Source organism: Suricata suricatta, chromosome 11 (assembly GCF_006229205.1).
Source record: "Suricata suricatta isolate VVHF042 chromosome 11, meerkat_22Aug2017_6uvM2_HiC, whole genome shotgun sequence".
NCBI lineage: Eukaryota > Metazoa > Chordata > Mammalia > Carnivora > Herpestidae > Suricata > Suricata suricatta.
Genome location: NC_043710.1, coordinates 82,381,701 through 82,403,804, shown reverse-complemented (window position 1 = coordinate 82,403,804; position 22,104 = coordinate 82,381,701). Strand labels below are relative to the sequence as shown.

At 43.8% G+C, this 22,104-nt stretch overlaps 1 protein-coding gene across 5 annotated transcripts in view; it reads left to right on the top strand.

The window, feature by feature from the left end:
• The window catches only part of NTM (neurotrimin), a 938,616-nt gene that overhangs the window by 750,837 nt on the left and 165,675 nt on the right, over positions 1–22,104 (top strand). For all 5 annotated transcript variants that reach the window (XM_029956913.1, XM_029956914.1, XM_029956916.1 and 2 more), the window contains one exon: positions 18,488–18,720. In XM_029956913.1, coding sequence (XP_029812773.1) covers positions 18,488–18,720 — 233 coding nt within the window. The remainder of the gene's footprint in view (positions 1–18,487; positions 18,721–22,104) is intronic.

The window sequence follows — 22,104 nt, the reverse complement described above, 5'->3', positions numbered from 1 at the left end:
GGATTCGAAATGTGTGTTTTGGTAACTTATAGACTGAACAAATACATAAAGGATATTGCCCTAAGACCTGAGGGAAGCAGACGAAGTCACCTGCACTGACAGGACTTGGGGAAGTACAAAAGGGCATAGTGTGCTAGAATATAAGAGTGTGTAGACAGTGATTGGGGTCCAGGTTGGGCAGGGATGTGCACACTGTTGGCAGAGGAAGGGGCACGCCCAGAAAAGGGGTAACATCCCATTTTGTTAGTATTTTAAGTCTCCAGGAACATCCCTGGAGGATGTGAGGATGTGAGGAGCAGAGACTGAGTGTAAGTGGATGTCTGGCCATTTGTGTATGAGAGTCAACTTGCTTGGGTGGGAACATAAATACAAACAGCCAAGATCAAGAAGATCCTGAATCCATCAATTCTTCCCAGTAGAAAAGTCAGATGGACTGAAATTGTTAGTTAGAGAGCACAGTGAACAACCGCAGGGAGATGGAGGATCTCCACACCCAGCTGTGGAGAGTGGCCTCCTGGCAGCCAAGTGGTGAGTTAAAGGGTCAGTGCTGAGGGTGGCCAGAGATGCCAGTACCAGTTATTCAATGCGGGAGAGCATTGTTTTCTGGAATGAGTCCTCTTTTCTATGAGCGGTAGCTCTTTTTATTCCTCCCTTCCATCACCCCTTCTTCTCTGTGATAGCTGGGGACTGAGCTGTTTGAGGTATGCAGAGGCTGACAAAATGAGGTGATCAGATTGGAAATCAAAGCTTTCACCAAGGCTGGCAGTGTGCTGAGACTCTGCAGCTACCTCCCATAGCGGGGGCAGGAGGAGGGAGGAGAAAGCAGCTGCTGTCATTTTCTCCCTAGGAATTGTTTGGGGTTTTACTTTTATTTCTCCCCAGAGGAGAGGAGCTGGGGAGGGTAGCCAAGGCAGCAAAGGAAGAAAAGGAGAGGGAGAGAATTGGAGTGCATGAGGAGAAAGAGCCATTCCAAGGAATGAGGAAAGAGGGAGGCGATAGGCAGAGGAAGGAAGCCTTTGGAACATTTCTTTTTCTGCTTTTCATGGTTGTGGACTTTGCATTTTGTCTCTTTGCCAGCTGCCCCTCCTTTGTTGTCAGAGATGCTGCATATGATCTGTAAAATGTATTTTAACGTATAATTCCTGTGTCTCCTCCTTTGACAGGTTGGGAATCAGAGGCCCAATACACTCAGGACACTTTAACTTGCTCATTTTGGTTCCGATTCTCATTTCTTTGACCTGAAAATTACAGAAATTATCCCCACATTCACCTTACAAAATGGAGAATGTATCTGTTTCTTTGCTTTTCTGACCTCTTCTCCCAGGACACCTCCTACCACAAACTACCCCACAGGGTCCCTGAGCCTGAGTCTTATGGGTTGACTCTGCCCTCTGCTGGATCAAAAGGTGGAAAATGAGGTAGAAAAGAGGACTCATTCCAGAAAACATACCCTGGCATGCTTCCCAGGAAAGTCTTTGCTTAAAGCAACCTGAACCCTAAATGAATACAGCTCAATATGCCCGTGATGTATTAATATCCTGATAAGCTGGTCAGAATGTGTTTCCAAATAGACCTATTACATAAGTGGTAATAAATACCAGCCATCGCTCCCCTCTTTGTGGTTTGTGCGTAGAGAAGGATCTATAGGGTAGGATCCCAGAGTCATGCACACAGAGCCTTGGCAATTCTGACCTTCAGACTGATGGGAAGTCCTGAGCTCCTTATAATACAGGTCCCCCGTGATATTCACATCACACGACTGTGCCCTTTGCCCGCCATTTTAACGACTTTCTATTTTGTTTTACAACCTGCAATCTGCTGCATGTCCTGGTCAACAGTATCTATCTTTTCTGCCGTTGCTTGCTGCCTTGGATGCTTTTATGGGCATTGATTCCCTTCACTGGTTCCCCAAAGAGGTTCTTTTCCTTGAGCCAGAGCGTCATTCCAGCGGATTACGGTGTCTGCCACTCTGCGGTCCGATTTATTGCCATCCTGGGTTTTATTCTCTGCTACACTTGCAGCCAAGCCTCATTCATTTCGTTTTCTGGGGCAAGCAGAATGGAAGAAGTTGCTATTAATAGGAGAAAAGATGTCATGCCGGCAGGCTTAGTGCTGTCTAAGTTTATGGTCTGCAAGTTCCAGAGCCTAGCTGTGGCCTAGATCCTCCTTTCTTCCTCCAAGCAACTGAACTAAGCAGGACTCTCACAAAGGAAAGGTCCCTTTGAAAGTTTTATCTTTTTTGCAGGCTTTTGTGGACCTATGATATTCTTGCTTGGGGGAAAGCTCATCTGGATATCCTCCACTTTTCCCTGATTGTGACCATCAGTTTGCCTTTGGAAGAAGGCAGGGCAGAGTTGCAGAGGAAGTCTGGGTGCAGAGGAATGGTGAAAAGGGAGAAGGAGAGGAGAAGCACATGATAAATGGCACACCAGGTCCTTTTAGGATGGTTTGCTTTTTAGGTTTCCTAGACACTAATATATGTTAATACATTTGAAATCACTTTGCGGGTTTTATTTACTTTGATAAACATGTTTACTAATCATTTATCACAAATCAAATAGTAGAGCGATTTCTAAACAATGCCCTACACATAATAAATGTCTTTTGAATATGCATACAAAGTGTTACATATCAACTGTCACTTCCTTCAGCAGGAACATTTAGAAGCTACTCTGGGAATACAGAGAGCAAATGACAGAGGCTGCCTCTTTAGGGACAGTCCTCAGCTCATTGTGGACTGTCCCCAGGCTGTATAGATTTATATCTCCTTCATATAGGAACCTGGGACACAGAGCATCTTCCAGTGAGTTATAGTCATAAGTTTTAGTTTGAGGAGTTCACTCAACCAGCCTGGCTTGCTGGGAGATCCTGTAGGCACAGATAGATGGTAGAGGTTCAGCTCTAGACAATACTGGCAGGTTTCCCTTGGCATGGATTTGTGGTATTGGCCATAGACGATGTCTTTTTATAAAGCGCTCCTGGGAAAACACAATCTGCAAAGCAGCAGCATGTATGTGGGGATGAAGTGGGGAGTAGAGTCTATTTGGCCATGTATTATGGAGGAGAGGTTTGGAAGTTTTCATATAGGGACTTGGTATCCCAAATTATTAGCATTCTGAAAGAGCAGTACCGTGGAATGCATATGACTATGTAAAAAGTGTCATTATTGTTGAGTCTCTAATGATAGTTTAGAGCTAATTTAGAGAGTAGTTTTCCAGCCTTACACATGCATTGATTTAAAATATTTGACTTTACTTCCAGTAAGATAAGAAAGGGGTAGCAAACAGACACCAGGAGCCTGAGTCCAGGTCTTACTGTTTCTAAATGAGCCCTTACATGAGGACTCTGGAAAACTTGACCCAATCAGATCCACCTCCTGCATTCCTATCCTCACTTTTAAGAAAGGAGAAATATAATTTAAGATGGAATTACTAAATACAGACCTTGGGTGGTTTTCCCATGCCTACTTAGTAGTAAGGTCAGGTTTGGGTCAATCTATAGCTTTATGTCTGCTCTACTGCAAAGTCATTGAAGGAAAGACTTGTTAAGAAACAAGAAGTATATTTTTGTTGTTATTGCCCTGGTTTTCCTTTAACACACACACACACACACACACACACACACACACACACACACACACACACCTTAGTTGCCTGTCTCCATTAGTCTTTTCAAACTGTGGTTCCTATGACTATACTAGAAAGACAAAGAAGAATGTAAAGAGTATGAGAGGTACCAGAGGCATATGACCACAACCCTGGAAAACAGTGTAAGTTATGTTGAGATAGTGGCAGGTCTTTTCCTACCCTTTCCCATACCCTATTCCCTTTTCCAGAATTTTCCAGTGCTGTTTAGCTCAGGTTACTTATTAAGAACAATCTTAGCTCCTGTGGATAACATATTGCCATTCATTTTCTCTTTGGGTGTTCTGCTAATCATTGAACATTTTTTAACAGGTTTTGATGAAACTAACCACATTGATGAACCAATGTGCATCCTGTTCTTAATGAAAATAATTTAATTCCAAGGACTACTAGGAATTGGGGAGTAGAGAATTGTTTCAACACTATTCTCAAGAGAAAGGAGCCCAGAGGTGATCAAATAATAGGAAATTATCTTAGTTAGACGGGGCCACTCACATCTACTGATCATTTGATGAGTGGGAGAGTAGGAAAGAAACAAAGCTCAATTATGAGAACTGGTGAGCTTTGTTTGGGAGATGCTCGGGAATGCCATATAAAGGCACAAGTTTTTAAAAGAGTGGACTCTGTTTCCCAAGTGAAAGGAAGGGAAAGGAACTACATTTTCATACCTCTGACTTGTTTTGTGATTTTCTTGATAATTTCAATGAAAGGAGCAATCATTTTGCTAATTTTACTCCATGCATTTAAATTATAATTAATATTATTTGATTCTCCTATGTCCTGCTGAAGTGAAAGAAAATATACTCTTTTACACTTTTACATCCTCTTTCAAGAATTTGCATAAGTAAAGTCATGTTTGCATTTTTTCATTTGAGTAATTGGCATCCTTGCTCTCACAATTCTACCCACTTTCTATTCTAACCTTCTAACCTTCCCTCTCTCTGTTCACCCTGGCAAAGAGAGGAACACTTCTGGGTTTCAGACAACTCTGCCCATCATAAAACAGGGAATATGTTATTGGGGAGCAGGTGGAAGACCTGAGGAGACTTGCAGAGTTGGTGGGACTTCAGAGATCACTTTGTCTTGTATACAGATGAGGAAAATGAGGTCCAGGAAGGTGAAATGGCTCACTTATAATCACACATTTTATAGTCCTGGGTCTGGAGATAGAGCTTTGTCTGCATCCAGCTTTGTTTTGATGATTCCATGAGATACAATTATATGTGACAGGATTTTGCATGCTGTCATGCACAAGGAAAGCTTGAACTCTTATTTGTCTGGTTAATTAACAGAATGCTCTTATGAAATATCTGCTGCATCCTTCCTCCTCACTTTGCAAGCTTTTGTGGAACCTGGACAGTGGCATGGTGATTTCTGCCAAGGGGGGCTCACCCATGCTACATGTGCAGGCATGTCAGGCTCTGGCAGCCTGGCATGAGTAACCATGGAGGACCATTGGAGAGATTCCAGTATTTGGGTTGTGCCTGAGGCCAGCTATTGTCTCAAAGACACCTGGTTTAGGATAGATGCCTGCTGTAATGTGACTTCACTTTAAGCAGTAGATATTTACGAACTGACAGTGATAGTGGATTAGGTACCATGGTAGCATAACAAGTCGGTGGGGAGGGTGTCAAAATGATAAAGATAAAGAAAATACATTGGTCTGGCTTTACAACTGCCATATGGCTTGGAAGGTGATGTGGCAGAGGTAGGCAAGGTACTGGGGAATGTGGGTGTTAGTGCAGATGTGGAATGGAGGAGGGAGGCTTGTAAAGGAAGGTGTGTGGGTGATAAGGTGTGAAGGGGTGTTTTAGATAGAGGGGACAGTGTGTGAAACAGTTTCAAGTCATGGCAGAACATGCCACGTTGAGGAATCTGCAAGAAAACTGCAGTCGCCTGCTGTGATGTGGCTCCAGTGCGAGGTGGTAGTTCTAAATGAAGGTAGGGGCATCCTGGCATGCCATTCTGTAATATTACAGCTTCATGCTCAAGGCTGTGGGAACCACTGAAGGGTTTTGAACAAATGAGTCCAAACCTTTGCTAGAAAGAGACAGAGAGAGGATTAGCTAGATGGGTTACAGCTGGAGGCAAGAGGCCAATTAGGGACGGGTGGTGCTACCTACCATCCAGGTGACACAGGATTAGATCCCACCCCCAACCAACACCCTCACTTCCTGGGCTTCCGAGTGTGGTCAATTTGAGTGAGATTAGGCAATGATTTGAGTTTGCTGTTGAAGGGGCAAGATCAGGGAGTACTTTAACAGAGAAAGAACTAGCTTTCCTACAGAGCTACCAGAATCCCTTCCTACAGAGATCAGTTAATAGAGAACACCACCAAAGACATGGAGAGTTTCTGTAAAGGACTTGGATAATTATTTGCCCAGTACCTGTGGAAGGAAATTACTGCAGAAGCAGCAGTCGAGACAGCCCTGGCACTGAGATGACCGAGTCGCAGGTGGAGTTTTCACCTGCACCCACCACCTCCTCTCCATCTTTGGTCTCACCATCAGGGCAGTGCCTTGCTTTCTGCTAGCCTGTACATGTGGGGGTGGGCCACAGTGAAGGAGAATACTCCTCTATTCAGTTTCCTGCTTTGGTTCCCTGGATGGACATTCTACTTTAAAGGTTAAAATTGGACCTGGTCTTCTGTGGGTGCCCACCGTTTGTCATTCAGCTGCCTGTGCAGGTCCCCTACTTTCTTTCAGTTAATTAGGTATCCTCTTCTTAGTATCATAGACTCCTAAGATATAGACAGTAAGGAATATGTTTTGTCCTGAAGAGTGAAAAACTGCATCTCCAGAGTCATGGAAGCACAATAAATAAATATTTACTGCTTAGTATGATGAGGCAGGCATTCATTTGGTTACTTGGGAAATCTGAAGAGAAGGGGCAACTGTATTTTCACACAGAAGATTTGTAAACATTCACACCTCCCTGTTCTTTTAAGTTTATAGTCTTCCTTAAAGAGCTGCATTGACCCTCATGACAACCAGAAGAATTAAGTGGGCAAGTTTCTCTTTCTTGGACACATAGGAAAACTGAATCATACAAAGTCTAAGGACTTAGACTTGTCACAGCAGATTAGATAATAAAACAAAGACCCAGCTAGTTTGGCTCCATGGAAATCAGGCCAAAAGCTCTGGGCATGATTGCTGCTTCTCTTAAATATGAACATGCAAGCTGAGGTTATATCAGATAAAATATACTAATTCATGGAAGCTTCCAGATGGTAGAGATCTTGTTAAAATCTGAGTAACATCCAGTGCATTGTCAAGCTTTTAGAATATTCATTATAGAATCTCTCTTGATATCCAGTAACCCCAGAAATCACTATTTTTTTTAAGCTTCATTTAAGGAATCAGGAGATGCAGAGTCTCACCACCAATCATTCTTTAACTGAATAGCTGCATAGCCCTAGGTTTATGAATGAAGTAACTATATAAACTTAACTTCACTAGACACTTACCTATAGGTTAGTAGACCATCTGTCAGATCCCTCCAAGTACCAAATCTTAGTTTGTAAAGTTTTCAGCAAAGGCACCGTTTTTGCAAGACTTTCCCTGATTCCTTAGATTTCATAACAACCATCTATTTTCTATATAGTACCTTCTCATAAGAGACTCACACTGCTTGATAATGTGCTTTTCTTTGCCTCTCTTCTGCATGAGCAGAATGTCTGTCCGTGTCTCTCTTGTTTGTCTCTGTATCACATCATTTAAGTGCTAACACAATACATGGCACAGAGTAGGTGCTCAAATAACACTTGTCAAATAAAAGGATAATTCAATAAACCTATTTTTATACACCTCAGTTTATCCATATCTTTGGCATAACACCTGGAAGTCAAGGGCAAAGAATGAGACATAGAAGGGTAAGCCTGGTCATAGGCTCACTGCGAGTGAAAGGTTATTGTATGGGCTTGAGGAATGGGTAAGAATTTTGTGATTCACAGATAACCCTTAACACAGTTCCTCCTGTCAGCCCTTGTTTAACTTGATCCTGTCCATAATAGAATGTGTGTTCAGATATCTGACGCATGAATAAGATCCAACATATTTGAGAAAGGAAAATCTTCATCAGGAGGGGACACCTCAGCATTTACATGGTTTCTGGCAGTAGCTGGCTCCCCACCTCCACTGTTTTCTCTCCCTCCTGCACTGCCCCCAAATTTGATTTTTATTGTGAGATTCAGCTTCTCCAAACCCATAAAGAGCAGTTAAATGCTACACACAGGAACATTCTAGATCTTCTTTAAGCTGACTGCATCCTTCCTGCATCCCCACAGAGCCCCTAATTCTATCAGACCAGACCCTAAGCATTTTACACCCTATCCACATTCCTGTCTTTAGACTCTATTTTCTTCTTATGGAGGACACCCTCTCACCTCTTCTCCTTTGGTGCAGATATATTTCCCATTCTGCATGAGCCCAGGGCTCACTCCCTTCATGAGATTGTCAGTCCACATGCTCTTCACTGCCCCCTCCCCCCCACCAAATGCCTGAACTCCTCAGCAGGTGTCTCCTTTAGTACTTATTCCTACCTAGCTTATATTCCCCTTGGTGGTAGTGTCCCTAGATGGCCCCCACTCCCTGTTGGCTCTTCTTGGCTTCAGGCTCTACTTGTCCCTGCCCCATCTCTCCGAGGAGCCCAGGATGCCCCTGCACCTCCTACCCAGTGCCTGACTACAGAGCAGTCTGCACCCCTCTAGCAGCTTTTTTGCAGCCTATGAAACATTGCCCTTTCCTTAAGAATTTTTCCTTCTGATCACAAAACCTTTGTGAGAATTACAAATAGGGCTGTCTCACTTCTGGAGCCCCAGAAGCAGGCCCTGGAGATGGGAGTTTGTGTTGAAGTGACTTATTAAGGAAGTGCTCCCTGGAGAAATGCAGAAAAACTAGGGGAAGCAGGGCAGGGAAAGGCAAGAAGCCAAGTAGAGCCGCAATTTCAGGCAAATATCCACAAAGGTGGCTTCATTTGGATCTGTGGTGAGACTGGCAAGTAGAGAGAGATGGCTATCACACTCCTCCACAGTCAGTCCCTGCCGGCTACCCTGAGGGGGTGCAGGCTTTCAGGCTCCTCCAGCTCTGTGAGTGAGCACACAGGGGCTCAACAGCCTAAAGGCAGACTTGCAAAGAGAGTCCCAGATCTGGGCTGTTCAAGGCAGAAGCACACAGAAATCTGGGAAGGGCAGAAAGATGATGTGATAAAAGGGACCCGAGGGAGGTGGGCCAAACACTGCCTAACTTCCATGTCCTGCCCAGGTGGGGACATTATAGAGTATCCAAGACCCAGGGGCCCAGGCCCTGCTGGCTGCATCCCTGCCTCGGGATTCTCTGCCTCCATGCTTCAGATCCCCATGACATGCTTACATAATTCTGCTCTGGAGATCTGGTCTAACAGGAGCCTGGAGACACCTTTCCTCCAGGAATTAAGGCAGAACAATTGGTGTGTCCTTCCCTTAAACACACTTGGGAGATATTTTTCTAGGGCTTTTTTCCTGGCCGAGGAAAGGTACTTTTAAGGCTTCCCACAGTCCTTGAGTACATGAGAATGACTGCAGCCTTCTCCCTGCACCCCGGTAGCCCTCTCTGGGCTCCTCCCTGTAGCCAGCTTCTGTTTTCTTTTCTTTTCCTTTCTTTTTTTAAAATGTTTATTTATTTTTGAGAGACCAGCTTCTGTTTTCTGATGGTGAACGCAAGAGGGGAGGGATGGACCTGACACCAATCCAGGGATACCTTTAACAGCAAACCAGTGTAAGAGATTGGTACTCCACTAAAAAGGAGGCTTTTTAACAAAGAAAGAAATCTGACAGAAAATATGCAAATGGTGAGGTCTTCCACTGGGGGATTGAGGATTCCAAGTGGCAGAAGGCCCAGCCAAGACTGATCTTTCCACTGGGAGCTTTCCTCTTTCTGGGGGATACGTCCTGCCCCCCAAGGTATCACATCACATAGATTAACTGTCTGGAGAGGTCCAATTAGCTCCTCTCCAATTAATTATTTTTACATTTCCTTGTTGTAGTGAACGCTGGCTTTCTGGAGCCTGGGGACCCTTTCTCTTCACAGGCCAGCAGAGGATGCACAAATGGAGGAGGAGCCTTGCAGCTGCTCCCGCGTGTAACTCCGAATTAGTTCTGTTCTTCTGTTCCAGCTTGGTCTCAGCTTCTCAGGTGGTGGAAATGGCACTTCATAACCTGGGAAGAAGCCAGCCTGCTTACTACTGGTCCTGACTCCCATGGGAGCCCTGGGCAGTAATTTGAGACACAGTGGTATCACCAAGAGGGGAAATAATGTGTGGCCTAGGTCATGTAGTGAGGAAACAGAGGAGGCCCCTCCAACCCAGAAGCTCTTTGTCATGCTAGAATTCTCATTGGCCTATTCTTCCTTCTGTGTGCCATGGGAGTTTGAGACTGTCTCTTCTACCCTAGAGGAGGAAAAGAAGAGGTATGTCCTTGTTCTGGATTGCTTTCATTCTGACTCCTTCCTCCCTGACACGGGGTCATGTGTGTACAGAGTCTCCGAGGTGAGGACCAGGTAGAAAGGCAGCTCATCTGCCGGCTGGTCAGAATTGCCTGGGTGTCAGACATGCTCCTTGGCAGGAGGGAAAATGTCAGCTGTGATTGGTCTAGCATGTAGTTTTGTCCTTTTAGTCCATTGGGTTCTTCTCATCTTGGCAGTTTTTAAGTTCTAACTATAGGCAGTCTTCACCAATGATGGGAGAGGCACTAGAGACAAGATCCAGGTCTGGGGGAGGGATTTAGAGTTGTCAAAAGAAGGAATTGGAGTTGGAACTAGTCCCAGAGCCACACTGACTTCACCTGAGGCTAACTCCTAGGCACAAGGCCTGTGGGACTGGTACATCTTTCTTAGCCACTCCAGGCCCTGAGCTAGTGAGGAGGTAGGTACTTCCAAACCCCTTTTCCAGCAGGACACCAAGGGTCTAATATGTATCATCCATCCCAGTTCACCTGAATGAGTCCTGGCCCTCCCAGTGTCATTGTAAAAAGTGTCTGAACGGATAATAATCAGTAGTGTGCTTTCTACTTATATGCTGCCAGTCTGGGCCCAGCTTCTCCAGGATGAAGCCCCATTTTGGGTGTGGGCTTTCCATGGAGCAACTGATAAGGAGCAGAATTGGAGACAAAGAACAGGATAAAAACAGTGGGTTTCTTCTTCCCAGTCATTTCCATGCCAGGAAAGACCACCCATTGGAAGACAAGAGACAAGCTCAAGTCTGGCAGCTTTTCTAGCCATTGATAATTTTTGAGGTAGCCACTGCAAAGTTCATCAGTTTTATTCTCTGGTTCTTCTTGACTTCAGGATACAGTAAAAAAAAAAAAAATTCACACAGCATACTGTACAATCCACCTGCAAAAGTCAGAGTTCCTGCACGTAAGAAAAAAGATGGCATACTCAAATTGAGTAATTTAAGGAGAGTTTAATAAAGTGGCTATTTATAGAGGTGGAGCCAAGGTGTAGGAACACTACAGGGATAGTCAAGACCTTAAGGCTAGTACAGGAGGGCATCATTAACACCTGTAGGGCTGAGGGGATTAAAAAGGAGGAGGGCATAGATCCCACCAGAGAGAGGGGGCTGCGGGGAGGGGCCCACTGGCTAGGAGCTATCATCTTTGACAGAGGGAATTGACAGCCTGTGGCAGGCCCTCTCCTATACCCTACCTCCTGCCAATGCTTCCCATCAGCCAAAACCTAATGGGAAGCTGGAGGAAAGATCAGTCTGTGGTTGATGTAGGTGACCCAGAAATGGCAGTGCACTTACTCAGTGGCTTCATCTCCGTTAACTGTTCTCTTCTACCAAAGCCACAGACCCCATCCAGTCCAAATCTCCAAACTTATACAAACATACCAGGATTTTTAATTTTTTATTTATTTTTTATTTTTAGAAAGAGAGAACAAGTTTGAGAGGACAGAGAGAGGGAGAGAGAGATATTCCCAAACAGGCTCCTCACTGACCTCACTGACAGCATGGAACCTGATGCAGGGCTTGATCCCACGAACCATGATTCCCACGAACCACAATAGTAATAAAATAATAATAACCTTTTGGATACCTGGCTTTGGTCACCTAGGGGAAAAAGGCTCAGTTGCTTTCATCTGTGGTTGTATGACATGATCAAGATGACTCATGGCCCATAGTGCTGCATGCATGTGACAGTTGTCAAGTAAGGAAATTGCTTGTGGAAGCTATGGTTTACAAATGTGATAAACCTGCTGAGCAGTTCCAACCCTTCTTCAGTATTTGAGTTTGCATTGGGTTTTCATCACTGGCACAAATCAAAATGTTGTACCATTCATTTCAGACAGGTCATGGCCCACCTCACTTAGCAGTTTGTTTTGAGATGATGCTACTTCCACTGACTTGGACAGGAAGGGCAGATGGATAGGGGTGCTTATGGGGAACACTTCTTGGAAGTCCACAAAGCCAAGCCATCTGGATTCATCTTCAAGACATTAGTGAACTGGAAGGACTCCACTGTATCGTGTGTACATTTTGCATTATAAATGCATTATAAATCACAGGCAGAGCAGTTATCCTCATAACCTGGGCCTTTCCTGGACACAGGTTCAATGATCTTTTACATCTGACGAGATCTTTGATAGGTGGGAGATTTTAAACAAAAATTAATCAGTCAACAGTTATTTATTGAATGCTTACTTTGTACTCAATACAATGTTGTGGAGAGTCACATGAGAAAAATAAAGTGTGGTCCTTGCTTTCAAGAACTTACCTTCTAATCAGTGATACAACATTTACATGGAAGATGAGAAAGCAGTGTATGTAACAGATTGTATAATCGCATTGTTGGTTGAGTTTCTAAGTGCAAAGCAATGCATTTAGATGCATGGGTCCATTTAATCTTGTCATTAACCCCATGCAGGAGGAAATGTTATTTCCATTGCAGATGAGTGAAATGAAACTTATTGAGAGGCAGCAAGCACAGAGCAGGGACTTTGATTCTAGCAGTCTGACTTCAGAGCCTGTTCTCATGGCTCTTCCCATCCTCCCTCAGATCACAGCTACCTACCAGCAGTGTGGGCTCTCAGGGCAGCATGTGCAAACTGGGTTTCTGATCCTTCTCCTTCTATTCTAGGACTTCTGCTTTTACCTAGGAATGGGCAGTGTTGTCACTTTCATAACTAAGAAAGATTTTATAGCACACATCTGTTTTTCTTTTCAGTGTTAAACACAAAACAATAGTAGTTGAGGGATTCAAGGCCAGTGTGAACTGAGTGTTAAGTTCCGTGTTTTTGTCTCTCTATAATCCAAGACAGTTTTATAAATATCAACATGAATTTAGACTCTAGTAGGGTCAAAATGAGCAACCCCACTAAGGGAGTCTTCTCCTACAATAAAAGGCTACGGTACCAGTGATGTCTGAATTTTCAGCAGGTCGGTGCTAAAGCATCTTACTTTGCCTGTTGGTTTTCTCCCAGGAACAGATCTGGAAGATATACATGCCAACTCCATGGGGCTGGGTGTCAGTATTTTCCAGCCATCCACATTGTAATGATTCACTGTGAAGTTTGTAGGGAGGGTGGGGCACAATCCAAAAGCTCTGAGAAATCAAACTTAGGGGCAGCTGGAACATTTCTGTGCAATAAGAAGAGATTGTGACCAGGTCCTGTGAAGGGCGGAAGCTCTTATTTCACTGTAGTCTCAAGCGTTGCTTGAGACGTGTTGCTTTTCAAAAGCAGTTAAAGGGTCATTTGATAGAAGGAATGGTTGGATTACCCACTGTCTGGATCCATTATTTCCTCAGATCTTCAGGCTGGTGTGTTTAAGAAAGGCCAAGCCTGGAGTTTTCTCTCTTTCTTCAATAATCCTTCTCTTTATTTCAATGCTCTCTTTGTCTGTCCTTAGAAGATTACAAGCAGATACTTTCACTCTATTTTTCTTGCAATTTCTAGACACACACTCACTGTCTGCCTCTCTTTCTTTCTCATTTCCTTACAGATCCAAAAGTAGCTTGATACCCCAAATCCATACTTTTTTGATTTTATCTCTACAGCCCCTCATCCTGGACTTGCTTAATTATTGTTTGCTATTCCTCAATGTATAAATGCAGCAAGCAGAATAAAACCACTGTTCATAAGCAAGAGATTAAAGACATAGTGGGCTGCCTTTTTGGAGCTTTGGCACAATTGTTGCAACTACAGAAAATGACAGGTGTGACAGCTTTCTCTGACATACACTGTGCTCAGATACAAGGTCCAGTGTGGGCATGTATGGCTGATCTTCTGCTCAACTATACATGAACCTTTGCATCAAAGAAAATACATTTCCAATCCCTCCAGGCCACAAACCCTGGATTATATGTATTCAAATGGACCAGGTCTGCTTTTTTTGAGAAGAAAAAAAAATTCCAAGGAAAGGAACAGGGTACAGATAGACATACAGACTCCAAAAGGCACTGTTGCTCATCAGTGAAATGATAAACAAGCATCTCTCCTAGGCTCTGTCTGTCTGTATGTTTGGATTCTGCCAGGATATCACATAGGTCAAGCCATGGACTGTCCATGGGAGGCCAGGAGGTTCACAAGCCTGGTGGAAGAGGAAGGCCATTCACACAAACACTGACTGCTGATGCACTGGCCAGAGGGCTGGAGGATGGAAGTAAGTTATGGTGGCATTGATGCTGGAAGTCAGATTTCATAACTGAGAGATTGATGTTCAGAGTTGGAGAATTGGGAGTTCCAGGGCCCCATCCAGAAGGCTTAGGTCTATAGATATTATTTCTCTTTGCATGTCTGGAAGGATGGGTGGAAAGGATGCTTGGTTTGGGAGCTTAGCATATCTCAAGAATGCAGGGTGAAAAGAGAGAGGATATCAAGGTTTAGGCAGGGTACTTTAAACTATTTCTGTCTCTGCATCTCCCTTCCTGGACTGTCTCATCCTGACCTGTGACTATTTCCTAATACAAATGGTCGTTGCCATCTGTACTTGCCTGGATTCGGGAGAGTTGAGTTTGAAGCCTTCCTTGCCCCCATTTAGTCATTGGTTAATCACCTTCCTGAAGGACATGAAATATGATGTGTTTGAAGAATCATTTTGTAGGACTTTGTAAAGGACCATCTCTGCCAAAAAGAGAGCCTGTTGATGGAATTTACCCCAGTCTTCTACCAAATCCCCACCAACCAGAGCACTCTGGCTGAGGGAGCAATTATGGTTGCTTTTTTTGGGGGGTGGGGGAAGAGTTGTCTCCTCCGCATTGTTGTGGAGATTCAATAAATGAGACAGATAGATGGGGACAGGTCTGAGGAAGTGACAGTAGTTTGCTGCCAAGTTACCTTTGTGATCCATCTCTGCAGAAGCCAGCATTAATGCCGGGGAGACTCAGCAAGACTGATACCCAGCAGTGGCAGTTTGGACATCTAAACATGACCTTGGATGTGCCCAAAACCGCAGCGGAAGCTCTGCCAGCTTTTCAGTGTTCTATGTCACAGGGGCCGCATAACCATGCTGAAAATTGGCTGTGTTCAGAGCATAAGCGTATCTGCAAATGAACATCTTTGGCCCTGTACGCACGGTGCAGTGCAGTGAGATTGCTTCATTTCAATCAATTTCCAATAATTAGACACTCACGGGAAGCCCATGATCGTCCTCTCAGATTTATCTCAGAGAGGCTGTGAGATGCCCCCACTGTGGGCATCAAGAACAGTTATTCAAGCTGTGCAGAGGTTGTTGATCAGAATTTCAGCTGCTGGAGGAGGAACTAACTGGGACTCTGCTTCTGACTTTCCAGAACAGATTGGTTACAAAGAAGTTCTCTCCTCTAAAGTAATGGAAAACAGTTTCAAACAAGGGTCATTTCCTAGTGCCTACTCGCTCTGCAGCTCTCATTTCACCAGAAACCAGATGTCTAAATTAATGGATTTCAGAATGTGGTCTCCAGACCAGGGAGGGACCCAGCAATCCAAACTTTATCAGGGCTTGCTGCTGATTCTGATGCAAGTTGAATTTAAATGTTATATAGGGCATTTGGGAGGGCTTATGACGACATTCAAGAACACTGAATTTGAAATGAAATAAAATAAAACTGAGTCTGAATTCTGGATCTGCAGCTTAATACCACTGTGATTCTACTCAACTCAGGTGTTGTTGTTGTTGTTTTTCCAATCTGGATATTTTTTAATTCAACCCCATCTGTAAACCAGCATTAGTAAGTGAACCTACCGGGTTTTTGAGATTATAAAGTAGTCTACATAATAGGCTTCCATAGTACCGAGTGTACAATAATATGTGTTCAATAAATATTAGCCATGAATATGAATTTCTGTTTCTCTGCTTTGGATCTAAGAAAACTGTAGAGCAAGGACCATCCTTAAAGTAATTAAGACAAATAACATCCTGGTGTATCACTGTGGAGTGTGTTGTTCTTCAGAGATTTTAAAACACTATGGTTCCAAAATCCACATTTCAGGGGCGGCATCCTGAGAGGAAGAACATCAGGAATGTCTGCAGGGAACCTAAGGGAGGGGATGGCATAAGGCGCCTCCTTTGTTGGCCATACTTTTCCACATCTCATTCACTCTCAGAGTATTCTGGGTATTGTCATCAAAGCCAAAGGAAGTCTTGAAGTACACTCTAGATCAACCCAAACTTCACAGGCCTTATCTTACTAAAAGGCACGTTCTCATTCACTGCATCTGAGCGTGGGATGGGAGGTGGGAGAGGCAGAGTCTCTGCATTTCTACCACGCTTCCAAGGGATGATAATCTGCTGGTTTTCTGACCACACTTTCACATAATGAAGTGCTAGCTGAATGCTTTCCTAACCCTAGTGTACATATGTTTTACCACTAGATTTATGCTACTTAAGAAATGCTCTGGAGCCATCAGCATTGGCATCACTTGGGAGCCTACTGAAAGTGCAGATTCTCAGGACCACCCCTTCCCAGACCTACCAAATCAGAACGTGCATTTTAATAAGATCCCAAGAATTGTTGTAAGTAATAAATGTAATATTAAATGTAAAAGTAAATGTAATAAAGTCTGAGATCAACTTGGGGTATGTATTTATTCGCAGAATCCTGCACTCAGAGGAACCATGCATGTGGTTAAATGCTCTGCTCTCAATGTCCTGAAATCATTACTAATTCTTGAACAAAGAGCTCTACGTTTTCATTTTGTACTGAGCCCCCCAAATTATGTAGCCAGTCCTGGACACATGGCTCCATACCAGTGTTTTTCAAACTTTGGTAGGGATATGACCCAACTGGAATGTTGTTCGAATTCTCATTTCTGGATGCCCAAAGCCTGGATTAGTAGGGTAGGAGGAGACTAAAAACCTGTAACAAACCCCTCATGGAATTCTGATGCAAGTGGCCCATGTCCACTTCCAGAAACACTCCTTTGGTCTTCCCTGGTAAGTAAGGTCTTCCACTATTTCCATCCTGCATTGTCCATAAAACACAATGAACAGCACAGAACTTGCTGGACACCAGAGCAAAGGTGTTTCTAGTTGAGCAGCTTTTCCCACAGGCACTTTCAGCAAGACTCCCCACCTGTTCCTGAGTGGCCCTGCAATGATCCTGTGACATTTACACAAGTATATGCGGAAAGGATGCACAGCACAGGATATCTCATCTTGAGAGGACCACCTGGGGAAGCTGGTGTGCTCAGTGGCAGTTCTTAGGGTTTTTTTTTTTTTTTTTTTTGAGAATTCAGTGGAAGCAATCATCCCTCCCCACTGAACTTCCCCTTCATTTGAACATTATGATGAGCCCACAGGACCAGAAATTAGACCACGCATCTGAGAGGTTTTTCACTTCCTAGCTTTCTAACCTGGGCAAGTCACCAGACCATTCCAAATGGTGATCCTTAAAGTAGAGAATGGGTAAGATCCTCTGCTTCACAGATTTGCTGCAAGAATCAAAAGAGACAGTGTGGATGTAAAAGCATTTTGTTCACTGAAAAAGAATATATAAATTTGAAGCATCATTATACACACTGAGCTACATTGCTATTTCCAGCATTATATTTAGGATCAGGACACTGTTTGTGAATTTCGCCTAAGGCCGTGGAACATACTTGGTGTATTGACAGAGGAAAATGAATACAGACAGAGAGACGTGATTAGGACTTGGCGAGAGAAGCTGGAAATTTGAAAGTGTAGGAAAGAGAAGGGAGCTTCCACAATTTGGGGACTCCAGATGCAAAAATAAAAAGACAAAATCTATTTTTACATGTGCAAACAGTTTTGAGATTTTAGAAAATGTCTTTAGTCTCACAGTAATTGAACATTTCTGCCCCTGGGTATAATGAAGATGAATGGCAATGGTGGTGGTCCATATTTAGTTGTGACTTCAGAAGCCTTCCGTTAGAATTCACTATTCTGAGATGTTTAGGAGTCAAAATATGGGTCTCTGATCTGGCACATTTTATCTCTGTGACTTGGGAGAAATATTGAGTTTTTTTGTTCTTCCATTCCTTTTACCAACAGAATCTTGCTCATAGGGTTGTTATAAGTATTGGATGACTACTTAGAACTCCCCAAGTGCCTACGTCTTGGGAATCCTTGAGCAAAGGGCAAGCTGATGGTGTTCCAAGGACCTAGCCATTCTGGGGGTGGAGGATGCCTCCAGTTGTAACTACTGAATAATAATGACTATTGAAGTAGGCTTGAGCGTGGGAGGTTTAAGAAGCCCTGGACTGCTCAAGCCCCAGAAGTCTCAGATAGTGTTCTAAGACTATAATCTGATAAGACCTCTGCTTCCCAGTCCCAGAAAGTGCCAACCATGACAAATCAAGCAAGAAATGTATACGTGATGGTTCTTATTTTCTCTCTAGTCCCTGAACTTACCCATCTGGTCTTCCCTCCAGGTGCACAATTGACAACCGGGTCACCCGGGTGGCCTGGCTAAACCGCAGCACCATCCTCTACGCTGGGAATGACAAGTGGTGTCTGGACCCACGCGTGGTCCTCCTGAGCAACACCCAAACCCAGTACAGCATCGAAATCCAGAATGTGGATGTGTATGACGAGGGCCCATACACGTGCTCTGTGCAGACGGACAACCACCCAAAGACCTCGAGGGTCCACCTCATTGTGCAAGGTAGGCGGTGCTTGGCTAGATGACCTGGGTGGGTGGCTGGGACAGCCTGTGTTGAACACTTTTTCTGTGATCCTCAGCAGAGATGTGTTCGGTTTGTTCAATCCAGCCAGGACAACAGGAAAACTGTCATTTTGCTGGTAGAAGATAACTTTTGGAAAAAAAAAAAAAGGTTTTAGTGTTGAATAGGACCAGGATTATTTTTTTGCTTTTGTTCTAATAATATATTTTCTCAGAAAATTATCTTCTAATTATTGCTTTCCTTGGCTTTTTTCTTCTATTAAGTTTTTCTTTTGTTTATTTGTTTTGTTTTGTTTTGTTTTGTTTTTTGTTTTATTATTTTAGGTTCCATCCAGTTCTAGGCTTGCTTTAAGACAAGTGATTTAGCTCTTCTGGCACTCCACATGCACCATACCCTCACACAGCCTTTAAAGAAAGCAGAGCCCATCACAGATGCTCTGAATGCCCACCTGAGATGTGTCCTTCATAGCTACCTCCATTGTTTCCAGCTTGCTTGTATCTGTCATCTCCCAGCCCTGGGTTTCCAATGTCACATCTCCCTTTTAATAACCTGCATCTGATTCACTATGTTTGGTGACACCCCAAGTTCCAGCCCCCTCTTTCTGTACCCCTAACCCTCAGCTTTTGATGCCTATGTCTCTGTTCTGTTTTTGCATCTCTCTTGGTTCTGCTCTGGATGAGTTTTTAAAGGCCCTGGGAATGATGCTTACCTATTTCCCAGGAAGCAGAACTGACCCTGGGCATTCACATGACACTCTACTGTGGTGGATGGTTCCTAATTAGGGAGTAAGAACTCGGAACTAGACTTGGTCTCTTAATGGCTGTGAGACTTGGATCAAGTTACTAACTGGACTTCGGGGTTTCCTTCTGTAAAATGGAGTCAACGTTGTGAGGAGCTTGCTGAGGGTTACATTTTACATAACACTTTTAAGCAGGCCTACAGTGCTGTTAAAGTGTTAGCTATTAATATATTTTTATTAAAAAATTTAATGTTTACTTATTTTTGAGAGAGATATAGAGAGATACAGAGAGAGAGACAGACAGACAGACAGATGGACAGACAGAGACAGAGACAGAGAATCTGAAGTGGGTTCCAGGCTCTGAGCTGTTAGCACAGAGTCTGACACGGGACTCTAACCCACAAACCATGAGATCATGACCTGAGCTGAAGTTGGATCCTAACTGACTGAGCCACCCAAGTGCCTCATTATTAATATATTTTTTAAATACTCATATTACATTTTAGCTTTTTGAATTCTTTCACAGTGAACCAAATACCTCATTCTATGATTTCAGATGCTTAAGCCCTGAGCAGTGGAGCCTGGTCCCTCTGCTGGGGTTTCTTCCCCAGCCTGATTCCCAGTTCCCTCCATATAGCTGAATGGCATCCAGGGCAAGAGCTCCTCTTGGGGAGGGGCCTCCGGCCACCCTCCTTGTCAGGGAGCCCAGGAAAGGGGAAGGACTTGTTGGATGGTTGGCCAGGGAAACAAGGGCAGAAAAGTGGCTGGAGAAGGAAGAATGCAAAGGAGCTGGAGGAATGATGGGACAGTAGATGTAAAACGGCAGGAGACTGCCCATCCCAGGCTGCGGCCGCATGCAGGTGAAGAGCGAGGCGAGGAGAGTCGGCATGAGACTCTCGATCACCCAAGGGCACTGTGGTATCGGCCCTGGGCAGTGGCTGCCCTCCTGCCAGGGGCAGAGCTTGGCCACATCACGTTGTTCTTAATGAGTTTTCTCACTCTTCTAAAAAGAAATTGCGATGGCTGTTCCTATTATTGGTTCTCCAAATGAATCTTTTTCAAACTGCTGGATGCAAACAGCATTTTTTCTTTAAAGGAAGTGGAATTGCATAGAAGGCATCAGTGTATTACAAACACCAGAATAAGTATCATTATATAATATTTTGTTTCAGGGTGTGTAAGTTTTTAATATAAAATACATTTTTATTATGTGGATAGTTGGCAAAAAAAATAGTTTGAGAATCACATTTGATGAGGAAGTCTGGCAACTGCTCCAGTGCCACCATCCGTAATCTCTGCCAAGGGGTGCTTCTGAAACCCCTCCCTGAAACCATGCTCCTCTTGTAACCCCACCTGCACACATGTATCATCAAGAGCAGGATGCCCAGCAATGGCAAGAGAAATAAAGAAATGCCTGCTAGTAAGACATTTGCTTTAGAGAGCAGGACCTTTATGGACCTGGAAAATGGAAAGAGTAGTGAAAAAAGCTGAAACCTCTTTGAAAATAAGGACCATGTTTTGTCATTTGTTATTCTAAAGCTCTCCCTCTCCCCCCAACACATCCATACCCACACTTTTGCCCTAAGGATAGTGCCTTATCCAAAATGCACATTTAATAAATACTTGTTGAAGCAAATGGCTAGAATTACAGTCCAGAGGTCTTATACAGGCTCAAAGACAGAAAGTAGAGTGCATGTAGGGGTGGAGACATAGGAGAGGTGAGATGAGGGGGTCTACATCAATCTTCACTCTTGTCCACGCTAATAGAAAATGTCTAATCCCCAGCTAGGTGTTTACATCTGTGACTTGGCTAGGTGGCCTCTTAGCATGACACACCACCTCAAGTATTGGAATCTCATCTTGGGCTAATTTTCGAATGCTGATGGGTGTATTGATCTGGAAACAAGCTAGGTTGAAAAAGGCATTGGTCTTGTACACAGACTCAGCCCAAGCTAATCCCCTGTCGATATGCCTGGGCTGAGCATTATTGACACTTTAATGAATAGTGGACCATGGTTTTTCAGAGCCAACCTGTCCCCCCTTCTTAAAAGCAATCAGACAAACTAAATAGAGCCAGACTCCCCTGTTTCTGTATTGGAAAGAGGATACATCACCATCCAGGATTAAAAAAAGAAATATATTTATCTTGGGATCATTTATTGTACTGAACATAAACCCTAATTCCCCTAGCAGGAGCTGACTGTCTGGATTTTGTTGAAGTTGCTATTCAACCCTGAACTGAACACTGCCGGAGTGAAAGTCAGACATATTAAATTTTCAGAATGGTATTACAATCATTAAACACTCACAGATACACACAGACACACACATACACCCACACACACACAAGCTAGCAGCAGCAGGAATAACTGAACTGATAGTCTGCCCATGAGTGTGTGTACTTACGTATATGCCGTCAGGTTCACATAAAAATAAATCCACACAGAAGGTAGGTAATGGCATTTTCATAGTATCATGTGAGCTGTTTAAAGTCTGGGATTATGTCTTTCCTCTTATTGTCAAATACCTATTGTACCCCGCCAGTTCTTTGTTCTGGATCTCTTGAGTTCCTCCTGATAGCCATGATGCCACCTTTGCAAGTGCCTGAGCATCAGAACTTCAGCCC